Genomic DNA, 24322 nt, shown 5'->3' on the forward strand with positions numbered 1-24322 from the left:
TCTTTAGGTTATTAAAAAATAAAATAGTAAAATTTAATTAAAATTACATATATCTGTATTTTTATTTCAGGAAAGTAAACGCTATAATTTTAACTACATATTGGTTTTCTGTCACGAATTAAAGTGCTACGATAGAAAACTAATTTAATTTTTGATAAATTAATCACAATCTTCTTAAATCAAAATCGAAAAAATATAAAGTATGTCTTTTCAGTTGTAAAATTACCGCTATAGAATTGTATTTCACAAATATTCCCTCGTTGTTTTTCAATAACATTTCTTGTTCGACAGAGGGTTGATATCAAATTGATATCATTAATCATTTAAATTTCATCAGGACATATCACCATGAATGTGACCCAGTATGACACTAATTGTAATACGAATAAAAGCGGCGCGTCTCGTTTTAATATATAAAGGTCGTAATAGCGTTTGGTTCAAAACTCATAAAGTGAATGAATTATAAGCAATCCAACTAATTTCACTTTCGCGCAAGACTTATTGTCGTTAACACTTAATAATCTAATTAACAATCAAATAAGTTTACCGACATCGACGAACTGTCATCTTATTATCAAAACAATTCTGCACCTCAAACTCTTCCTTATTTTTTGTATTATAACCTGTATTCGTATCCAATATCTGTTGGTAGAACTCATTTTTTTACATTACAGTACGAGGAATAATTAATTTGAAAACGAATATACGTTCTTTACAGTTTAATAATTTCTTCCGTAGCCTTTCTCTTACATAAGTTAGTAAAGTTAGATCATATTTTGCTCAATAAGATTGTTTAAAATAAGAATTATACGTTTCTCGAAAATTTACTATACTAAAATATGTTTATTAGAATAGAGTACATTAAATTATACCTAGCTTCATTAATTAAAGAATAGGGTCTTTAATTAATCAGCCTTAAACTGGCAACAGCAACCGAAATATTTTTTTAACTTTTTGTATAATTTAAATTTTAAATAATTTTAACTTATTATTTCTATTTTGAAGTGAAGTTTTTATTTTGAACTGATGTGTTTCTGAATGTAAATCGAAGCTTTATTTAAATACAAAGTTTTTTTATTAAATTTTCTAAATTAATTACACTGACTTGACACAGAATTACAAAATTTAATTACTGTAATTAGCATTTAACATGAAGATGTGGTTAGAAGTTCGTGAAACGCGTTATTTTTTCATTTTATTTTTTTTTTAAATCATGAATAACTATACTTAACTAATTTTTTACTATCTATTTTAAAGTTACATTATGCTGTAAACTCTCTACTTGTTACAGATAGTAAAAATGTGTTTAAACAGATAAACGAAGTCTTTAATCTGTAGGAATAATTGAACTAAGTAATAAATCTCAACCGTATTTCAAAATCACTCTTTAAAGCCCTCCAGAGTGCAATAAAATCAAAGAGCTGGTCGGGGAAGATGACAGATTTTTTTGATACCCACATTTCTAAAGAGATGACTAAGTATTTATCAATATGTCCTACAGCTATAACGCGATCAACGGAAATGTCTTTTGAACAACAGTACATAGTAGGAAACAAACTTTTTATTATGTAAACAACATTTTCAGTATCCGACAAACTATGTAGATAAATCCTACAGTAATCAATTAACATAATGTCTTGTCATGGTTTAATAACTCGTATAATCATACATATGCACAGTATCTTCAGGCATATACTGATTTTATTTTATACAGCAAATGAAGAGTAGTTAAATATTATCAATATTTAAAATAAACCTTTAAAAATAATTTATTTTTTACGTTTCATTAAGTCAATGACAATGTACGAATAGTGCAGTAATATTGCGCCGTAGACTAATTATCAAGTTTAATTGGCACGAATATAACGTGTATCGAATTTCAACAACTTAAGAACAGCAGTTAATTAAATAAAAGGTTAATATTATTTTATTGTATTTACACTGAGACTAAAATATTATTATTAAAAATGAGCTAATTATTAGTATGTATATAAAATAAACTACACAAACCAAGTTAAATACATTAAAAAAAAATGTTGAAAATCCTTGCCTAAATATAAACTATGTTTATATAAACTAAATTAATAATTTTGTTTACTTTAAGTTAATATTGTAATATCAGAAAAATAATATTACAAAAAAGGAAATTATAAAAAGGATGCTCCTTTCTATAAGGATATAGGACGTGTTTCTTAACGTTTAATTCCTTCCTCATACATAATGACACAGTTATTATCTTTTTTGTAATTATTTTCAAACACTTTGGCCTTTTAAAAATACTCCTTTTCTTATTCGGATTTTGAAAACTAACCATTTATATTTCAGTTTTCAAAATAACCATTCCCTATTAAAATACTTTTATAGGGATTATCTATATTATCAATTAGTACTTGAAAATATATCTCATTAACCGGAAAAACATGCCGATAACTTTTATTACTTCGAATAATTCTAAATTTAACACAATATGAAAAAAATTATTATTATGTATAATTATTTAGTTACTTTTTAATACTTTTAACTAGGATATTAAGTCTAATTAGATTAACAGATGTTAAAAAGAAGATTTGATTATTAATACGTGTAAAATAAAATTCAATTTTACATGTTAACAGAAAAATTATTGCCGAATAAAACAAAAACCGCCTTCGATTTTGTATTGTAACTATCCGACAAGTTATTAAAATAAAATTCATCGGCATTGATGCAACGCGAATAGTCATACCAAATCAAATGCATACAAATGGCAGTAAATTAAGTGCAAATAAAAAAGAATAAAATCATAAATTAAAGATTACCAACTGAATTGGATACAGTAAATAAAATCGTCACGATTCGTTTTTTAAACATTCTGGTTTTATAATCCAGATTAATATTTAAACAAAAAATGAAGATTTGTGCAGGTTTAATGGTTATTGTTATGTTGTACATATTTTTAGGTACAATTTTTTGAATTATTTTATCGTTTAATATTACTTTATCTATGAACGATTTATTTGTTCATTTGTATTACCACATAAACTTTTATTTTCATTATTATTTTGTGTTGTTTTCTTTCTATTTAATTTAATTCATTACTATAGAAATTACTTTTAAATTGTTTTTCATACGTAATTTTAGATTGATTTGACGTAAAGTAATAACTGCTATTATCATTTATATTTTAATTTAATTTGTAAGTGAATGAGAGGATTTTCTCAGTTTTTACTAGTTATAATAAATAAATAGGTCAACCGACCAATCACTCTTTTTCTCCTTTTCTTTCCCTTCATCCGTATCGTAGCTTTGCACACACTAGCAGAGACATAGAAGCAACAAAGTGTGAATAATTTGCGTTTTATTAATTCTTGTTTGTCAGCAGGAGTTACCAGTAAATGTAAGGGTGTAATAGAACCCGAATATCCGAGTTAATTGTTGTTCTAATATATATTTTTACAACTTTATAGTAAAATCTGATTATGTAGTCTAGAGAGAAGAGTAGAAATTAGAGTAAACATATCTTTCATTAATAATCAATAAGATTATTGAACTAGAATCACATAAGGCATTAAATCAATAAAACTGATGTAATGTCATTATCATTGTAATGAGAACGTAATTATTAATCATTCTGCTTTGAGATGTAAAGGATGTTTTCGTTTTGTGTAAAGCTGAGATATGTAACCTAATACACTGATTTAGCCCATGTTTCCGAGCTAGGTTGATCACCCGTACATAATTAACCAGACAATTTCGCATAGCATCCGGCACAGGACAGGATTTTTATATCAAAAAATTATAATTAATCATAAGACTAATAACATTTTAAAAATGAAATATTAAAATACATACAATGTATGAGGTAAAAATGATAACAGAGAACGAAAATACAAGATACGATTGACAGATAGTAGTGAAATTAAGAAAAAGTTGTGATCAGGCAAATTGGATTATGAATGTTAAGGGGTCAGGAAGAGTTTCGGGAGCTGGCATGGAGAGTATGAAACAAAAAACAACAGAGAAACAGAAACGGAACTACGGCTGGCTGAAAACCAACCGCTATAACGAAAAATAATTAATGAAAGGAGAAGATATGTCTTGGCAAATCTAGCAACTGATTTTCAGGAATGTAGCAGGTAAACAGCTAATTTTAATAAAAAAACTTTTCAATCGAAAGAATTTCTTTGTGAATGGATAATATTCTTTTAGTCCAGTTAGCAGATGAGCTAAGGCCGCTAAGTATTCGATAATAAATATTGTTTCGTTCTTAAAGTACCCGTTTCATAGAAATTAATTCAGGGAAAACTACATACAGAATTCAATCCCAAAACAATATCTTTTTTATATGTTACAGAATTAAGCCTACTCCAAGATTAAAATATTTTACAGTATTATGATAAGAATACTATTCCTTTCAGAAAGTAGAAGTGAAATTATCAGTATTGATTTAAAATAAACGGAAGACTTGTTGAAATTGCAGGCATAAGGTGCGTTATTTATTGAATACACCAGTTGCCCACCTTGAAGTGATAATCCGTAAACCAAATAATTGTGCACAAACAATTATAAACATATATTTTAACTGATGTAACCTGTAAGCAGTTAATATTAACAAAATATTTTACCAAGAACAATATTGAATCTTTGGATTTATTATCTTGAATTATTGAATACTGAAAATCTTTTTTAAACAAACCTGATTTATTAATGTAATTATATTTATTATAATTAAAAACTTAATTTTTGTAAAAAAAAAACTACAGTGGTTACGTTTTCTTTCTTTTCAAGTTTTATTTTTTAATTAGATTTTGTCATAACAGTATAGGTATTCAGTAAAGGAATACAAAGAAACTTTATCCCTGAAGCTAGCTAGTCATAAAAATGATTTCCCACTTTTACACTATTGTTATATAAGTAACAATGAAAACTCACAAAATGAATTTAATAAAATTACATTAAATATGATTATTTAAAAGAGATGAATGGTATTAATTAAAAAACTTTTAAAAGATATTAATTATAATAAAAGATAAAATAAATTCTTTATTAGTAAAAGTTTTTATTAATTAATTTACGATTAAACGTTTTAAACAATACTCATAGACAGATTATTGCTCTCTAAATTATCCGTACAATTTCTTTTGGTACAGAAATAATTATAATAAAAATATTAGGTAAGAGTATAATACACATTAAAAATACGCGGAACTGGTAAAAACTTCTTCGAAAGACAATACATGAATAAAAAAAATGTTGTTAGAGATATATTATCATAACGTAAAGCCACCACCGGGCTGGTCTAGTGGTAAATTCGTCGTCGCAAATCAATCGTTTAACAGCTTATTTTCGAAGTCGAAGGTTCTGAGGGTCAAATCCTAGTAAAGCTTAGCTGCTTTTATACGGATTTGAATACTAGACAGTAGATACCGGTGTACTTTGGTGGTTGGGATTCGATTAACCTCACGTCTCAGGATTGATCCGCCTAAGTCTGTACAAGATCACCCCTCATTTATATGTATCCTCATCTCATTGGACCATGGGGGAGTTGCTTGTTGTTCAATAGTTGAACAGATTGCACCGTACAGATTAGGAATAATAGTACAAAAAATAATGTAAAAACAGAAGCAAAAGGTATAGTAATTATTATTATTTTATTGTTTGGTTTAAAAAATAAAATAGCGTTTACACTTTATATATTTATGCATATTTTGTACTGCAGTTTTCATAAATATCAGCAAAATCTAAGTCACACAATGATTTTGCAGATATGTCAAATGAAAAAAGTACATTTTTTGTTGAGAAAACGGAGTAGCATTGATTTTATTTCGAAAAAAATTTATCAAACATTTATACAAACAACCGGCTGAATAAATCTTTTGTTAAAAAATGTTGCTTACAAAAAATGTTAATTTTTTTTTTTCTTTCTTGTAATGTGATCTATACATCACATTTATATTTTTCTAAATATTTTTAGCTACATGACTGTACATGTAAAAAAAAGTTTAAGTTTCCCCGAAGAAAAATTAAAGTTTAAGTGAAGAACTATTATTGTTATTAAAAGAAAAGAGGATGCCATAAAAACCAGGAAAGGTTTTCTAAATTAGAATGAGGAAACTCGTTTTCTAACTTTTTTTTATTTTTCTGAGGTTTATCTGTAACTGCAAGAAACGTATAACTAATAGTTAAAATTAGGATATTTATGAAGTATATATAGAGTTTTATTTTATTTTATAGATGATAATAAATTCCGTTCATTTACCTCATTAACATGAGAACTTATAACTTCTGATTATTTATTAATTTACCCAAAAATCACCCATTTATTATACCAAAAATAACACTCTTGTAATAGGCATTAACAACAAAAGCTTTTACAATCTATATGAATTTTTTTTTTGTAAAATAGTATACAGTTAGCAACAAAAAATTTAATAAGCTGTTTGTAAGTCGTTTAATATCAATTATCAAGAAAGAAGATAAATAATTGTTTTCAGTACATTATGGAATATTATTAATTATGCAAAACAATTTAACTTCTTTTCTTAAGAATTAGTATAATTGGTAATATATAAAAATTTCTATTGAATAATATTAAGTACTAATTAAATTTACAGGAAAAAACATAACCTATACAACTCGCACACACGAGTTTAAGATGTAGTTTTGTTATAATAAACCAGAAATTAAAACATAACAATCAGTTAGTTCAATGATGAAAAATCATCATATTATAATAAATAATGAACAATTTTCTATTAATCCAAAGTTCATAATACAAATTTTCTGAACCAACTGTATGCAAAATCGTATGTTAAAACAAACGTATCTCTAGTTAAGATTACGCGGAACAAACATTCAAAACACTCACAATAAATTTGTGTCTTAAAGTGTCTCCAGTATAATCGCAGTTGATCACTCTCACTTTCTAAATTTAAACCTCCTGAAACGCTCAGCTAAACTTAATTTGAATATTTTGTTAAGTAAATGTGCCTTTGTACAAGCGGAGAATTTAAATTGAATTAGTGGTTCAAGATCCTTACTGCTTCATTGAAATGAAATTTCGTTCGATTTAGGCAATATGATTACAAATATTCATCTTATCTGAATATTAATATTCCATAGAATTATTTATAAAAGTCGCTTTCAATTGTTATTAAAACTTTAAATACCGCAATATTTTCTTAGTAGCTGGCAAACTTTATTAAACTCCAAAAATTTTACACTTTTAAATCAAATCGTTAGCATTAAAATTTTATCAAGAAATAATTTATGAATAAAATATATGAAAAAAAATAGTTTATTATAATTACCTTTTAGTAACTATTATATATATTTTGATAGTGAACCATATCAAATATGACTAGTTTCTTTATCAAATTATTTTTAATAAAGTTAAATGAGACTAAAATAAATTTTACCACGATGTAACATACGCATCTTATAACTTATGCGTAATCAGTAAACGGAAAAAAGAAGGAAAATAGATATGCTTGATTCTAGGTTCAAATAATATAACATACCACGTACCTCGGTAAGTCAAAATTTTTGTTTCCTCGAATCATTGATTTGCTTGTCATTCCTTTTAATGAACAAATATTTCAAAATTTTATTATTTTTGTTTTTATATTCAGCCTCCATTTCTAGAATAAAGTTTTGGTAAAAAGTAAATTCAAAATAAAAAATTATCAGAATTATTATTGTTTTTATGAAATGTACCAAATAATTTTGAATATGGAAAACAATTTTTTTTTTTAAATTAAGATTATTTAATTTCAGAGGTAATCGGCAGCTTAGTAGATATAAAACGAGACTGGTTGTAAAAAAGATAGTCAATTTAACATTCCTGCAGCGTAACTGATTCATATGAAATGTACTGTATGGTAGCAGTCACAGATCACGATCGTTTGTACACAGAAGGCAATATTAGAGTATTTTTAAATAAAAATTATTTTCAGTAGAAATAAATGTTTCAGTAAATGTTTAATCAACAAACATAATCATGTTGGTTATAAAACGTAAATATTTTTAAGTTAAAAAGTAACACAAACCTTGAAACGAGATACAAAATTTTCTTGGCTTCCTAAGCGTAACATACGCTAACAAACAAGGAGCATTAGATATTAATTTCGGAAAAATTCTTACTACTCTTCTTTAACTTTGCATGATGATGTACAGATGAAAATTAATATTTAAAAAAAAATAAATATTTTTTAACAAAAAATCAAAATTAATCAGGTTGTAGAAGGAGATTTTAGATAATCGCTTAACCTATAAATTGAGACGTTGTAGTTAACGATTTCACAATTAGGTCACGTGCAATACGCAAAAAAAGCAAAAAATGAAAGTGACGTTTGAGACTCAGTAGCTTTTTTATTTTTTTCTCAAAACACTTCAAATTTAAAAAGTACCCCCGCGCTGGATGCTATAAATTAATTTGTTATTACAAAATAAGCATTTTTCAAAAAAAAACCTAGAAGTGGGCATACAGGGATTTTTGGGTCTTCTTTGGCTAAATTGAAAATGTGACTTTAAAATGAAAATGAAATAAGACTTTTTTATATGGCAAATGTGACTTTCTTATCAAAATCATTATTTTGATAATTATCTGTTTTGTCATCGCTGTTTCTTGGACAATTTTTCACTAAAAAATTTCAAATACACATCAAATTAATAATTAAACATTCCTTAATCACCCTTCCAAATTTCAGCACTTAATTAATGTTAACTAACTTCAGAGATATGAATTTTGCAATAAACAATACATTACTGCAAATATCTTGGAAACAACACAACCGCTTAAGGTTTTTTAAGCTTAAGTTAAAGATAAAAGCAATACTTTCAGATGTATTTAGTTTTATTTGTATACAATCATTTTTCCCCGAGATATTGTATATTAGAACATTGCAGAATTTTATAAACATTAATAAAAAATAGAAAAATGAGCTGAAAAATAATTTCTTTGATAACGAGATGTCAAACATTGACTCTTCTTTCAATTTAGATAAAATAGACCCAGAAATCCCTATATGCTCAAAATGAATGGACATTGCCAGTGTTTTAGCAAAATGCTTATTTTGCAATAACAAATTAACTTGCAGCATCCAGCTCGGGGTTACTTTTTGGACAACGTTAGAGCTAATTTTTCACAAAATTTGAAGTGCTATGATAAAAAAATAAAAAAACGACTGAGTCTCAAATGTCATACTCATATTTTGGTGCTTTTTTCACTTTTTGCGTATTACACGTGACCTAACTATCGAATCGTTATCTACAACGTTACACTTTATACTTTAAGCGATTACCTAAAACATTTCCTGTGAAGCTTTTTCTAAAGTGTTTTCTGACCGAGCTATATGCAATTTTTGCCGGTCACTGGCGCCATTCTTTTATTTTTCCCCTCTTTCCCACCTTCCAAAACCTGATTCATGTTAGAAACATTAGTTTTCATCGGTTACTCGTCATGCCAAGTTACACAGTGGTACGAATTTTTCCGGAAAATCGCTAGTTTTGCGTCTAATGCTCCTAGCCTGTAATATTAATTACCTTAAATACCAGAAACCAATATAGTTGAAATTCTAATATTTTAAATTTTTTGGGGAATATTTTTTTTTTGGAAAAATATTTTCCGTTGGTATTATGTGTATTGAAAAGGCAAAGAAATAATTTACTTTTTGGACGTTTTTATCTATATATAACAGTCTCGCTTTACCTTTGTATCTTCCCAATCCTTTTATGAATATATTTTTTAAAACTTTAATGACATCAATGTTTCATAAATGAAAGCTATCTTGAAAATTTCTATTTATTATGTAAACGCAGTTCAGATGTATAAGCGATAACTCGAATGGAGATCGTTGCCCTCACTATTCCTTTAAGAATAATTATCAAAATAAAACTTTAAAAAAAAGCTTATTAGATTAATTATGATGAAAAGTCGATAAATAGGTAATAAAAAATTTTTCTCTCGTTTATTTTTATCGAGAAATGATACTCCTACCACTGTATTTCCCCAACCCTCGAAAAATCTTTTTGAAATTTCATCATCAATACCCAATATGTAGAAGTTATCCAGTTAAATTTTAAATCAACCCCTTTCCTGAGATATTAATGGAAGTAGAGGCCAACACAGATGCATATTCACACGCGCTTCCTGCCTGAAGCACATATTTCCTACGGGGTTTTATGACGGATCTTGATGTTTCACGATCCACTGAGTCAGAAAAATATACATACTCGTATATTTCGACGGGACGTTTCTGATATGATTGTAATAATTTCCTCCTATCACAATCTAAAATGAAAGTAATGGAAAGTAACGTCATTATAGAAACAAATTTTCATGACTGGAAAAAATACGTCTTTTATAATAGAAGATTCAAATATAATAAAAATCCATTCCAAATACGTACAAAAAATTAAATTTGATTTTTTCTTATAAATATTCAAAGTACCAGGCAGCAAATATTGTAGTAATGTCGCTAGATGTCTGAAAGAAAGGAATTAATAACATAAGCTAATTTCTTATTTGCTTACGGAAATTTGTAAAATCTTGATTATAAATGTCAGATATAAATACACAATCTCCCTTAACTTCCGGTGTACACAAACTTAATTGGATCGAAATGAAAGACCAAATAAACAGACACCCCACCTGTAAACAAAGTTATTCTTGGGAACGTCACCTGATGCTAATGATGAAAATGAATGAGTGTCCAACATCTTGACAGTTTTGACAATACAGCTTGAATGTTTAATATAAACAAGGAGGTAGAAGTCTTCGTCTATCTGTCTTAACGCTATCATCATAATTATCATCACGTTTCTTCCGCTTTTCACTATTGTCCAGCAGATTAATCTGACTTCCCAGAAATATTTCAAGGTACAATCTGAAACAATGAAACTCACTCTCATTATCTATTGATAAATTTTATCAAGTCGTATTAACATGAGCCTATTCAATTTCACTAATTTTTTATAATCTTTGTTTGTGCCATAATTTAAATAAATAAATAAACATTAAAAAAAATTTCCGTCGATGAATTATTAAACGTTAACAAATATTTTTGATTTCTAAGCGATAATTTAAAAAAAAAAATAGTTACAGTAAATGCTTACTGAAATATATCTGAAAAAAAAACAACACTCAAAGACCATAAATAAAACGTTACTTAAAAATAAAACGAGATAGCGATTATGATTGTTAAACGACAGTCATCACAAGAAATTGAGAAAATAACGTATTTACCAAACACCAATAAATAAATAATTTCAATTATTTATTCATTTAAATTTATTAATTATTACGACAATTTCTTCATCATTAATTATTATCCATATTTTAGAATTATTTTCAGTATCTACTGATTTTTTTAACATTAGAAATAGCCGTCTTGAATGATTTCTTACTTTACAATGTACATCAACAGTAATTGCGGATCTGTTGTTTATTAAAAATTTACTTAATTTTTCGAACGTTTCTTCTTAACTATGAAATTGCAATGAAAATTTAAAGTAAAAAATAATTTTAAAATCTGATAGGCTTAAATTTTAAGGAATTTTTACCTTTTAGCTAAATGGTGTAATATAACAGAGCGATTAGGAATGGTAATTATATTTGAGCTCATTTTATCAGGTAATGTAAATAATTATTTGAGTACAGTCGTTTGTTCAAATGATCTCCAATATATCAAAATAATTACAAATAACATTTATCCATCTTTTATAAGTATACAAAAAAACTCATAAATAAATTTTAATTAATTATGTATTGTTATAAGAATACATAAATTGTGAAAACATACAAATTTTAATGTATTCAGGCTGGTTTGCTTAGTGATTAACTTGCTAGCTTCCAGACCAACTAACTGGTCTCGGGTTCGATTCCCCTCATTTTTTCACCTATTATTTCATTCATCACGTTTTCTGTTATCTGCGGCAGCTCGGTGGATATAATTTAATAAAAATAATAAAGATTATATTTGTTTCAGATATGGCAGTAATAGTCGTGGGCTTAGTACTCGCATTCTGTGCATCATCTCAAAGTGTATTAGCAGCTCCTCCACCAGCAGCTGCACCAAGTACAGTCTTGGATACACCACCAGATCCTTTTCATCACTATCAACCGCCTGGTAAAATAACAATAAAATTAATTACTTTAGACATTAACCGAGTATGAAAATATTTCATAAAATTATTTTAGCAAATTTTTTTTATTAAAAAAAACTCAGGTTATCACCTTTTATTTAATAGTACTCCAATTTAATTAAAGATAACGGCCGATCTCCGTGGCGGAATGGTAGCATCTCGGCCTTTCATCCGGAGGTCCCGGATTCGAATCCCGGTTAGACTGGAATTTTTACACGTTACAAAAATTGTCATTCATTCATCCTCTAAAGCAATACCTAACAGTGGTCCCGGAGGTAAAACAAATGTTTAAATAATGAATAATTTATAAGTGTATTTTTAACATATTTAACGCATGAAATGAACCGTACTGATAAAAGTTCGGTTAATTAAAATTTAATAAAATTCATAAATAAATACTATTGATCATTTTGCCACAGGAAAATATTAATATATGTTAAAACTATCTTTTTTCAACTAATAAATATCCACACCGATCATATTCTTACGTAAAAATACATTAACTAACTTTTTTTCAACTAATCAATATCCACACCGATCATATTCTTATGTAAAAATACATTTTTATACTGCTTTCCATGCTCCAGCTATTGTTAATTATTTTTTATTGGTTTTTAATTGAAACCTTGAAAACATTTCTTTATGGTGCTACTCTCCTCCCCACTCTATTAGTGAAAGAGACGTAGTTTGCCAATGATTGTGTTGTTTCTTCCCTAAAAGTAGTTTTCTAACGCCATCTCTAGGTTTATTTACTAGATCTGATCGAGATAAGTCTATTTGTTAGTATGAATAAAATTTGCAACGCGCTCATTGCCTGAAATTCCAATATTGCTGGGGATCCAGCAGAAGCTAACAATTGTGTTACGCTGTGTCATCTCATAAATGATAGAGTGAATCTCACAGATAACAGGGTTTCTAGAGTACATGTTACTAATCGCCTGCAAGACACTCATGGAATCTGAACACATAACTACCTATTGATATAATGGGCTAATTATATATTTAAGCCCTTATTAATAGCATACAGCTCCGCGATGAAACCCCTGATTCAGGGAAGGCTAAACATGTATGTTTTATTGCCAACCACAAAAGTACGACCAACAAAATTTTCGTGTTTAGAGCCATCTGAAAAAACTATAGCATCAGGATTCATGCAATTAGAATATAATTTTTTTCTTGCAAGATAACGGGATTCGTGTACTTTTTATGATTTCGACCAAAACTATAGCAATAATTTACGAGAGAAGGTCGCCAAGGAGGGTAAAACATTGAGTAACAGGAAGAACTGGAGGTAACTGTGTATTTGGAGATAAAAAAAGGCGCTGAGCTCTGAGTGGGGCAGTCGATCTCAGCTGTTCTGATACCGACTGAAATGCGGGTTTAAGAACATCCCCTCAAAGGTCGGATGGTTTAGTTGCGCAATAATGCCAACTACATAGAAGCAGGTCATTTGTTTCCGTCTGTACCAAAGTAATGGCTCTCCACTGTCTACCAGTAAACTTACCACAGGACTTGAATGAAACGCACCTGTACAAAACGGATAAATGAATGATGACAACTGCGTCAAGTATTTTTCAGATAGGTGGCCCGAGCGGACGAATAAGCCATGCAGCTGTAGTTCAAGTGGGAACAGACCAGAGCTTAGTAAAAGTCCAAGATGCATACTCGACCAACTCCTCACCGAGTATTAGATAGAACTATCAGCATATCTACCATTTTTAAACATTTTACCTTTAGCTCCTTTAAATGTGTTACTCACGTCAGTAGAGTAGAATAAAGTAAAGTAGTTTGTCGAACCTCTAACCTAAAAATGTAACCCGCATGGGTTACATGGTTCAACTGGTTCACAATGTAAAAACAGTTCAGGATGAATATGTTCTCTCAACCGGGAAAAGCAAATGCATTTCGTTTTCTCCAGGGAAAACGTGAATCCACATTTACTTCCCGAAATGTTTACTTTACATCACTAAACAGGTTATTATGTTTTGCAGCAGTCTCTCGCCAGTAGCTAAAGTTTTAGATGCGACGTAAATTGAAAAATCATTTACAAGTAACGAACACATAACGGTTTTTCTCACGCAGTTTTTTTATAGTATTTATGGCTACAGCGAACAAGGTAACACTAAGGACATTTCCCACTGGTATTCCGTTTTATAGTGTAAAATTTTTGGATACCGTCGTTCCAACTCGAACTCCAAAGGACCAACTGCTAAGGAAAGCCCTGATAATTGCAAGGAGATTGCCTTGTATACCCTTCATGTAGAGTATTTAGGATTCCTTTCCTCCAAACAGTGTCGTACGCTTTTCTCATATGGAAAAATACCGCAACGAGGCGTTGGCAAAGTAGGAAAAAGATTTACATGACAGATTCCAGGCCTACTTCATGATTGATAGACCAACTATGTTGGCGAAAACCACATAGTTTGGCGCTAATTTCTGTCAAGGTACCACAATAGACGACGGTTCACCATTCATTCCTTCACCTTGCAGGGTACTGTCAAGGGGATAGGACGATAACTTGAAGGGCACGATTTACCTTTACCAGGTTTCAGAATGAGAATTACCAATGCTTCTGACCAAGAAACTGGAAAAACCTGGTCAGAGAATATTGCATTATAGATAAACAAAGAATACCGTAATTCAGTATCTGGTAGATAAGATAACATACTGAACCTGATATTATCAATTAATTCCGGTGGAGTGTCATGGGAGCTATTCAAGGCATACCTTAGCTCATCAAAAGAGAGGTGTTTATTCATTACGCGAGTCTTCAATAACAAACGGCACTTTCTAACTGTAAATTATATCTCAACTCAAGACAATATGAGAGTGTGAACAAAACCAGGATTCCTTATGTTGACGGCTTTTTTGTATGTCTGACGAACCACAGGAAAGGGCACTTTCTGTTCAGTAAGAACCCTTCTTAATATACCTGTGCTTCCTTATAAACGGGACATTCTAGAGATCTTGTCGAATGTGAACCCTTAGATTTAATACACTTTTCAATGACACTTTAATTCACTTTTGATGACAGCGCAGTGAATGCGCTGTCATCATGACCCTTACAGCTGCCACACGCACAAATTTTCTCCTTTGTGCAACCAATTTTTTTGTGACCAAAACTCTGACATTGAATGCAGCGCCTCGGGTTTGGTATATATGGTTGCATACGAACAGAGAGCTAGCCAATTCTTATTCGCTCAGGAACAGATGCAGTAGATGAGGTTAAAATAAGAGAGGACGTTGGCACATCAACACCATTCTCCTTCCTAATAATCCTCTGCACAGAAGTAACTGACTACAATGATAGCTCCTGAGATCTCTGGTAATTCATTACCAGCTAAGCCACAGTAAAAGATTACTTTCTTGCTGAAATTTAGCGTATGTGGCTCCATTATCACTTCATCCATCGCTATGTACCTAAGTTCTAGGAGCTTTCGATTCTGTTCATCATTATTCACCTCAATCAACAAAGCCCCACTTTTAAGCTTTTTAACTGATTTCGGTGAGCCACAAGCTGCTACTACACACTTATTTATCAAAAAGAAAGAAACCTTAGAAAATAATTTATCTTCTTTGTTACATTTCCCTATAAGAAATCTTACATTAGATAACTTTTTTTTTTTTTTTTTTTAGATAAAAAAATCATTAGATAACTTAGCACACTTTTACATTACTTGTCTCTGTCGCCCGACGCATCTTCGGCTGATAACGTCGGTCAAAGTCTTTTCAAACCTCCGTTTTTGTTGGTTTTTCCTAGTAGACCAACAACCACTGAAAGATTATTTAGAACTGAAATTCGGTTCCCACGAGTACCGGCGATTTAACGGACCACTCCAGCAGAGTGCACACGTACGTACTGAAGTAGGGTTTCATATACGGGTTCACCCTGGTACCCAGAGAACAACGTTTGAGACTCACTACGTAGAACCATCCACACATCGGCACGATAGTTTCCACCTTGGGTTACTGTTGCGTTTCGTAAGGTCTCGCAACACCACAGAGAGTAAGTGTAAGAAGAAACTGTGTATGATGTGTTACTGTGTAAGGGATTTTTTTTTCTCCCCCGGGCCGTATCCTGCAGTTAAGTATTACTGTGTAAGGGTTTATGTTATAAAATGCGTACTATTCTTGGTTAGTATAAATGTAAAATGTAAAGAGTTCAGCAGATCGGTGTGTAGTAGGAAGAAAGGATGCATAGGCTAGGGTTGTGGGGACACCAACCCCCAGTCTTAAAGAGTAAGACTCCCCGTCGGGACTTATAATCTCGCCGGCAGAACCTCACCTTAAATATCGCTCATTGTTTCATCCCTAATTTCAGCACTTAGTTGGAGTGTCATGGTCCCATGACAAGTTATTTTAAGCGTTATTTGAAACATTTAATTTCAATATTCATGTCAGGTTTTGTACTTCGAAAGTCGTTTTTGATATCAGTAATTTCCTGGCCATATTTCGATCACATACCAGCATCTTTAAATGCAACCTTTTCTTCCGAGACAAGCTATTATTTTGTCTACTATTTAATCCACCATTAATTACCACTATTACATTTCGGTCGGCTACATAATTTTTTTTATCCTCAAGGTTGCTCAACCGGGTACAAGTCTGGGTAATATGCAGTCAATAAAACTACAGAACAGCCGTGTTCTTGTATAATGCATCGGGGAAATAATTTAGACTGAATTTGAAGCTTGTATCAACCGAAGTAACTCTGCCTTAGACTAATTATTTGAAGGAACTATTTTTTTTTTTAGCCATTCCTATATTTCTACTTCACGATTTTTCACAGCTGGAATATTCACTTTGACACCACGGTATGTTGTCAAGCACTAGTACACTATCTGGTTGAAATTTTTAATTAGTTTTTCTGTAAGTCCATTTTTTTTTAAGTTCCGTTAATTCATATTTAATGTAAAACAAAACATCATTGTTTTGTTTCATAAGCTCCCAGTCTGCTTTTAACTAACAGGACCATAATTCAACTGGTACTTAATACGTAATAAATAAAATTTTTATCAGCGATTCGTATAATATGGGAATGAATTCGTATAATATGGGATAATCATCTACAATGTAAGTCAATATGAATGACTGGTACAAAATTAATTTTAAATGAATCTATAAATAATAAGCTAATGTCATCATTGAAACAATTAGCATATTAACAATTTATTTATAACAATTTATATTTAGTAGTGTAAAACGATTCTTTTTAAATCTATGCTATTCTGCCCCTTCCACATAAAGTTTCCAATCTCATAGTTGTTAACTTATAACGCGAAACCTGTAGCTTTCTTTGTTCAATAATTGGTTAATATTCTTTCAAATTCTATTATTTTCTTCTTTTTTCTGGCGCGCCACAATGCTTGGCTGTTTACGGAAAGATAAATTACCACTATTTTGGCTTTATTTACCTTTAGTTTATACTTCTAGGATTAATTCAAATAATGGCTATTATACTTAGGCTAGTAAATTAATATAATAATAATTATTTTTATTATTATAAACACTGCAATACAATTATAAGACTTGTTTTTATTGTTATATTAAAATTAATGTATTTGTGCATACATATGAGTATAGGAGTGTAAATTGTAATTTAAAGTGTCCTTTAAGTTTTAATTAAATTGTAATAAAGGAAATATATAAAATATTTTTCTTTGACTTTACTTCGTATACTACTTTAAAGGTTTTTGACTTTATTTTATCTAATGACGAAAACTGACTGCCTACTCATTTTTGGGAGTAGAAGAGATAATATTTGTTAAATATGTTTTCTATCAATTTCATACGTTGTACACATATTTTGAGAAAGCAATCGTAGGAATCGGAATATGTAACCTACAGTTTATTGACTCATTTTAATAAAAAAAAAGGTAAATTTATTTCCGTTTTAGCTTAATTAATATTTTCTTTTATCTTTTTTAATTTCCATGAAAGGAAAAAAGTCAATAATATCCTACATTGCTGTATCAACCTGTTACACCACCTTTGGGTGACGTCATGTATTCTTCTATTAAATAAAATATTAAGTGTATTTTTAATTTAATTTTTTTGTAATTAGATATTTTTCTTATTGCTATTATTATTATTATTATTATTATTATTATTATTATTATTATTAGGGTATGTATTTATAAAACCTTTGGTAATTAAGAAATAGATTTTTCTCTTATTTTTATTAGGAAATGTTACAACTTATACTACTATAATTTTGTATTTACTATAACAAATTTTGTGTTATATTGGTTATAATATTTGTAAAACCGTATCTTTAAAGGTTAGAAATTCCATTGAAGTTGTGTAGCAAATTAATATTTTTTTAATTACTTTTTCAATAAGACAAAGACTGAAAACTTAAAACTAAGAAACCAACTAACTTAAACTAAGACTAATACTTAAAACTAAAATTTATAATTTTTAATTTCTTCATTTTTTCCAGCAACAGTTTCATTACTTAGTAATTGAATTTAAAGAAAAATTTTAAAGATTTTAATTTTTTTAAAGAAATAGTTTCAAGTTCTTTCTCGATCTTTATTATTATAAATAAAGTCACTATTAAATTTTGCAAAATGTTGTTTTCCAAAAAAAAAACCTATTAGCCATAACGATGGTATGTTCTGTCTCATTTCTGCTAAATATCTAAAAGTACATAACCTATATCTGGAAAAACAAACATTAAATGCAATGTAAAACGAAAATATGTAAAAGATAATTAATTGGAGACCGAAAACTAAAGTTTACAAAAAGTATTGTAAATAATCAATTTTAACCTCTAGTTATGGAATTTATTTTGTAAATACTGCTGGTTATTTTTAACATAAATCCTGTAATTTAAAATATATTTCATTATAAAACAACAATTCAAAGCAATAATCTAAATAAAATGAAGTTATAACTAAAATATGATTATTAAATAGCCACCACATTATAGTAACTTTTTTTTTTTAAATCTCTCCGATCTTTATTTCCGTTTTCTCAGATATTTTATTTCATGTTGATTTTGTTGATTATTTGTTATGAAATCTTAGTTTTTATTGTTGTTTTATAATATCATATTTCAGCTCTTCATCTTGCCGTAAGATAATTATTATTATTTTATTTTCATATTTCTTATTATCTTCTCAGTTGTTTATTGTTATATGAGTATATTTTTACAATTAATCTAATCCCTTTTCTTTTCTCCATTAAGTCTATTTTTTTCTTTTTATTGTTATAAGCTTTGAAAAATTCAAATTTGTTATTTTTTTCACTTACTTTATTATTTTTTACTATTAATAAATGTATTCAAACGATAATAATGTATAATTTTTGCGTGAAAATTATTTTCAGGGATATATTAAAAATATTGTATAATCGTAAGTATTTCAATTAAAATTTTAATTTCAAAATAAAATACTGCTATGAATAATTCGGTTGAAAACTATATTTAAAAAAATGAGTAACAAAGAATGAATATTTAATCATTTTTTATTAAAATTTAATTTAAACTGAATTAATTTTATTCAGACAAAGGAATAACTTCTGAAAATTTAATACTGCGTTTTTAAAGTAAAAATTCTTTTTTGTTTATTAATATTAAAAATTTAAGCGGATTTTTTTTTATTTTTGAGCTTTATACACTTAAAAGGGCAATTGTAGAAATAAATTACGCACTGTGTAAAACGAATATACGAAAGAAAAACAAATATTGAATGAACATTTTTCACAGTAAGATATTTTCTTTGAAATATTTGCTTTCAAAAAATCTTTACGTAAGATACCCACAACATTCACATAAACAAGTGAGGAAATTTGTCTTCACTGGTGAGGAAATATTGAATAAATAATAAATTTGTTTTCGTTTTTCCATATTTACCTTTTAAATTTAAAGTAAATAAATATTTATGAGTTGTAAAACGTAACAGTATTTAAGTAGATTGATTGTTATTAATTTTATTTAATGTTCTTTTTTTCACATTTCTTGAACCACTCAAATTAATTAATTTGTAAAATGAAAATTTTCCGATATCAAAACTTACATATAAGTACACTTAATCGCCCATTTTTTAAATTTTTATCTCCTGTTATTAGTAAATGGACGGTAAATAATGGTCGGTAGTAACAGTATCAATATTGTCCAATATTCGTTGTCTTATTGTCCAATATTCGTTGTCTTATAAGACAACGAATAAAAACGCTGTCGATAATACTAACGACATGTAAAGGCAACCGAAAACAGTCAATTATACATAAATAACGGATCTACTGCTGGAAAGTCTTCCTTTTAGAAAGTACTTATTTGTTTGTATTAACGTGGATGTAATTAAATCTTTTCTGCTATGATAAAACTAATTTGAACTTTCTCTTTGGTTTACAGACCTCGATGATTTGGAAATGGATCGATTGGCTGCTCATTTAACAGAACTTTTGGAAAGCGACGATGAAATCCCATTAGTCTACGTAGAAACACCGGAATTAGCACCTGGTCCTGAAATCTGGAAAAGATCTCGTTACTACCGACGTTATCCATGGAAGCGACAAAACGGACGCGGTTACGATCCAGAAGGATATCTTTGCAATCCGAGTAAAGAGGACGTATTTCAACTTTTAGTGGCGTTACACGAAGCGCGCGAAGGTAACTTTTCTCGAACCGTTAGCTTCTGTAATCGTCGTAGACCAGCACGAGCTATTTTCACAAATATTCGCTTCCTTGGACGTCGACGCAAATAAATATTTTAAAAATGAATCCGGTTTAACACCAAGCCAAATGGACTGTTCCTCTTTCAAAAATATCACGTGCAGTCTTCCAAAAACATGGGAGGGGTAAACTATAAACGTTTTATCATAATCTAAAAATTACCGTATTCACACTTCAGTTAACTTATTGTATGTTAAACAAAAACAAAATACTTTAAATTTAATGAAATAGTATTTCTGTCATAATTTATGTCACTTATAAATCAACAGTAATTTAAATACAGCGATACATTTACATATTGTATCACTGAATGAATATCGTGACAACAAGAAACGTTTTCATTTTTGTTATGAACATTTTCAAACATGGCAATAAAGATCCTGAATAAATTCATACTACATAATTGATAACAAGTAATAACTTATTTTCCAACAAATATTGTTCTCATCAGATTAATACAAATTGATAACTGGATTTCATATCAATGAATTTAATATTTCTTTGTAATTACTACCGATATCGTAAAAATAAATAATTTTACGATACGCTTTCATTTTTATTTATCTATAGAATATATTGAAAACCTAAGTTATTTCCTTACTACCTATTTCCTTTGTGTAACAATTGCCATTTTCGAGTCAGACAAGATGATCGGATAAATTGACATAACAATCATACAGTGTTAGTTGTACTGAACTGCTTTTTTAAACTTTTACAATAGGCAAATAAGTACAATCAATTCATGGACTTTCTCATTGCACAAGTATAGCTCTGCTATACAAATAGATTTAAAACAAAAATATTGCATCCTAAGATATACCGGTAAATGTTTTGTCAATTAAAAAATTTCGTCTATTGTCTAAAGAAATATTTACAGTACATAACAACACAGACTATTACTAATTTTTTTGCATTTTTGTAAGCAAATGGAATAATGTTTTTCTTTTAAAAAAATTATAAATATTATGTCGAAGATATCTAAAACCAAGTATATACTTTAAACTTTCTATTCAAAATATTTTATTATATATCATTACAATTATTAATTAATAATAAAATCTACATTTGAATTAAAACAGTTGTCGTCAATCATTTAAGGAATAACAAATAATGTTTATTAAACAAACTTTTACTTTATACAACATTACTAAATTAGTCAAGAATAAAATAATAACTCAAAAAAGTATCATTAAAATATATAAAGTTAATTAGTTGTAAATATTTCTGTAAATCTCTTTTAATAGAAAAAAAACCGCATGAAGCAATTTTAATGGCCTAATAAATTAAAACAGAATCTAATATGATAAAGTATTCGTAGCATACATACTTACTTATGAATGTACAATTTCTTTTGGAACTAAAAGAAAAAATAAATAAATAAAAAAGGCTTATGTAACAAAAAATATGTATATTTATATTTTATTTATAAAACTACGCAACTTACTATTGTACGTAAAATACTTTATGTTATTAATGTTCATGATAACTTATTACACTCAATATTTATCAATTAAGTGTATCTATGTAACTATGTTCCTAGTATTTATGTTTTTATGTAATATCAAGTGAAAACATAAGCATAGATTATATCAATACAATCTATGATTATCATAGATTAGACTAGGTTAACAATCATGAATTATGATTTACGAAGTCGTAAATTAATAAAGTAATCAGCAAATAACCCTTGTAACATAAAATAAAACACTATAATCTTGTTACTTTGTGTTCAATATAATAATATTAAATTTTATTAATTCATTTAAATTAAATGATAAGAATATTTAATTAAATACTGAAGGTAACAGGAGATAATAACTATGGTGTATATCTAATAAAAGATGTGAAGATGAAAATTGTGTGAAATAAAAGATCAACATTTGCTTTGTCTTCTGTACCCTACAGTTTTTGAATAATATAAACCAAATTCACTTTTTTTTAATTAATGAAAAACATATTTTTATTTTTCGTAGGGTAAATACAATTGATTCATATCTTTTTAATATAATGAAACTGATAATTAGTTTTCTAATCTAAGAAAACTGTGGTTGTCTCTTAATTATTGGTTGTAAGTGACTTAGATGACTCAACTATTGGGTTAGTAATATTTTTCTTCTATGACATTATTTTTTAAGACTTCACAATTTTAAAACTGAAAAAAAAATTAAAGACCATTTCTATTACTACTTTATAGATACTTCTTTTCTATAAAAAATTTTGGATACCAGCACTTTCAAAGAATTCAAAATTATTAAAAAAAATAAAATCTCATCCATTAATGGTTTTTAATAATCTAAAATTATAAAATAATTTTGTAAAAAAAATAAATCAAGACTATTCACAAACTGTTGATTGATTACAATATCATCTACTTCATTATTAAAGATTTCCATTGTTTAAAAAAAAATCACACAAAATTAAAGATATTACTAATGTTATTATTTTATTTTAGTTTTTTGCTATAAATCTTTTACATTCATTTTATAAACAGAATAGTCTTAAAAATTAAGACTGAACTCTAGCGAAAAACTAAAATTGATGAATGATTACAAACGATAAATTGAATGTTACGGTAACCGATTTATTACTGTTATTAAAATTTTACCTGACTATATTATTCCCTTTTTATTAATACAATATATATTACGACGTAGTGTAGTAATATAATCAAAAATATAATAAGCTACCAACTTTAAAATAAGTCAAATATATTTTTAAGACGTCATTTATAATCTTAAAATAAATATAATCTGACATTTTTACAACTTTTTAAATATTAATTATCACAAAAAATAAATAATAGACCTTATAATTCTATAAAATCTTTTAAATAAGGCGTATATAAAAGTTTTTAGGTGCAATCTGAACTGTGTAATAAAAGTCAAAGACCGAAGTTAATCGTATGAACCTTTAAATCTTAGTTTATTGTGACACAGGTCTCCCACGCAGAAAAAAAAAGATTACAGTCGGTCAATTTTCGAAAGTAGATAAATTATAATACGCAGTATGAGAGAAATAATCAAACAAATTATTTTACAATATAATTTAACCAAATATAAAGAAGAATATTATTTCTCTTATATTTTTAACTTATCTTAAAAGTAACCGATTCATTAATAATAAAAAAATTTAGCTACTTAAGGATCTGGTGCTGAAGCTTAATATCCAGTTAATTTAAAATGGAAATCTCTGTTATTAAAAGACTTGATAGATTGTCAGATACATAAAAATTTTCTTCAGATACTAAAAACGTTTACCAAATTGAATTTTTATTATTATTCTTATATTCAAAAAGAAATAAATTTAGCTTCTGATTGAAAATTAATTTTCTTTTCTGTTTTTAACGACTTAGAAAAAAATATAATTTATACATAAATGTTTTGAAATTGTGAGTTTTTTAGTAATTTCTGTGAAATTAAAATTTCAAAAATAAATAATATTTTAATTAGTTACATTTATCATTTTAAACATATATAGTTCTGAAACAACGTTATAGTTTGTGCATTTGATCTGTATTGT

The 24322-nt window shown here is 28.1% G+C and overlaps 1 protein-coding gene across 1 annotated transcript in view; it reads left to right on the forward strand.

Annotated features, from left to right (window-relative positions):
- LOC142318821 (uncharacterized) overlaps positions 1-22037 on the forward strand; it is a 114599-nt gene extending 92562 nt beyond the window's left edge. The window contains exons 2-3 of the mRNA XM_075355333.1: positions 11967-12107; positions 20483-22037. Of these exons, the coding sequence (XP_075211448.1) occupies positions 11969-12107; positions 20483-20835 (492 nt within the window). The 5' untranslated portion in view covers positions 11967-11968 and the 3' untranslated portion in view covers positions 20836-22037. The remainder of the gene's footprint in view (positions 1-11966; positions 12108-20482) is intronic.
- The last annotated feature ends 2285 nt before the right edge of the window (positions 22038-24322 follow it).

The sequence above is a fragment of the Lycorma delicatula genome, chromosome 2 (assembly GCF_047948215.1).
Source record: "Lycorma delicatula isolate Av1 chromosome 2, ASM4794821v1, whole genome shotgun sequence".
NCBI classification, from domain to species: Eukaryota; Metazoa; Arthropoda; class Insecta; order Hemiptera; family Fulgoridae; genus Lycorma; species Lycorma delicatula.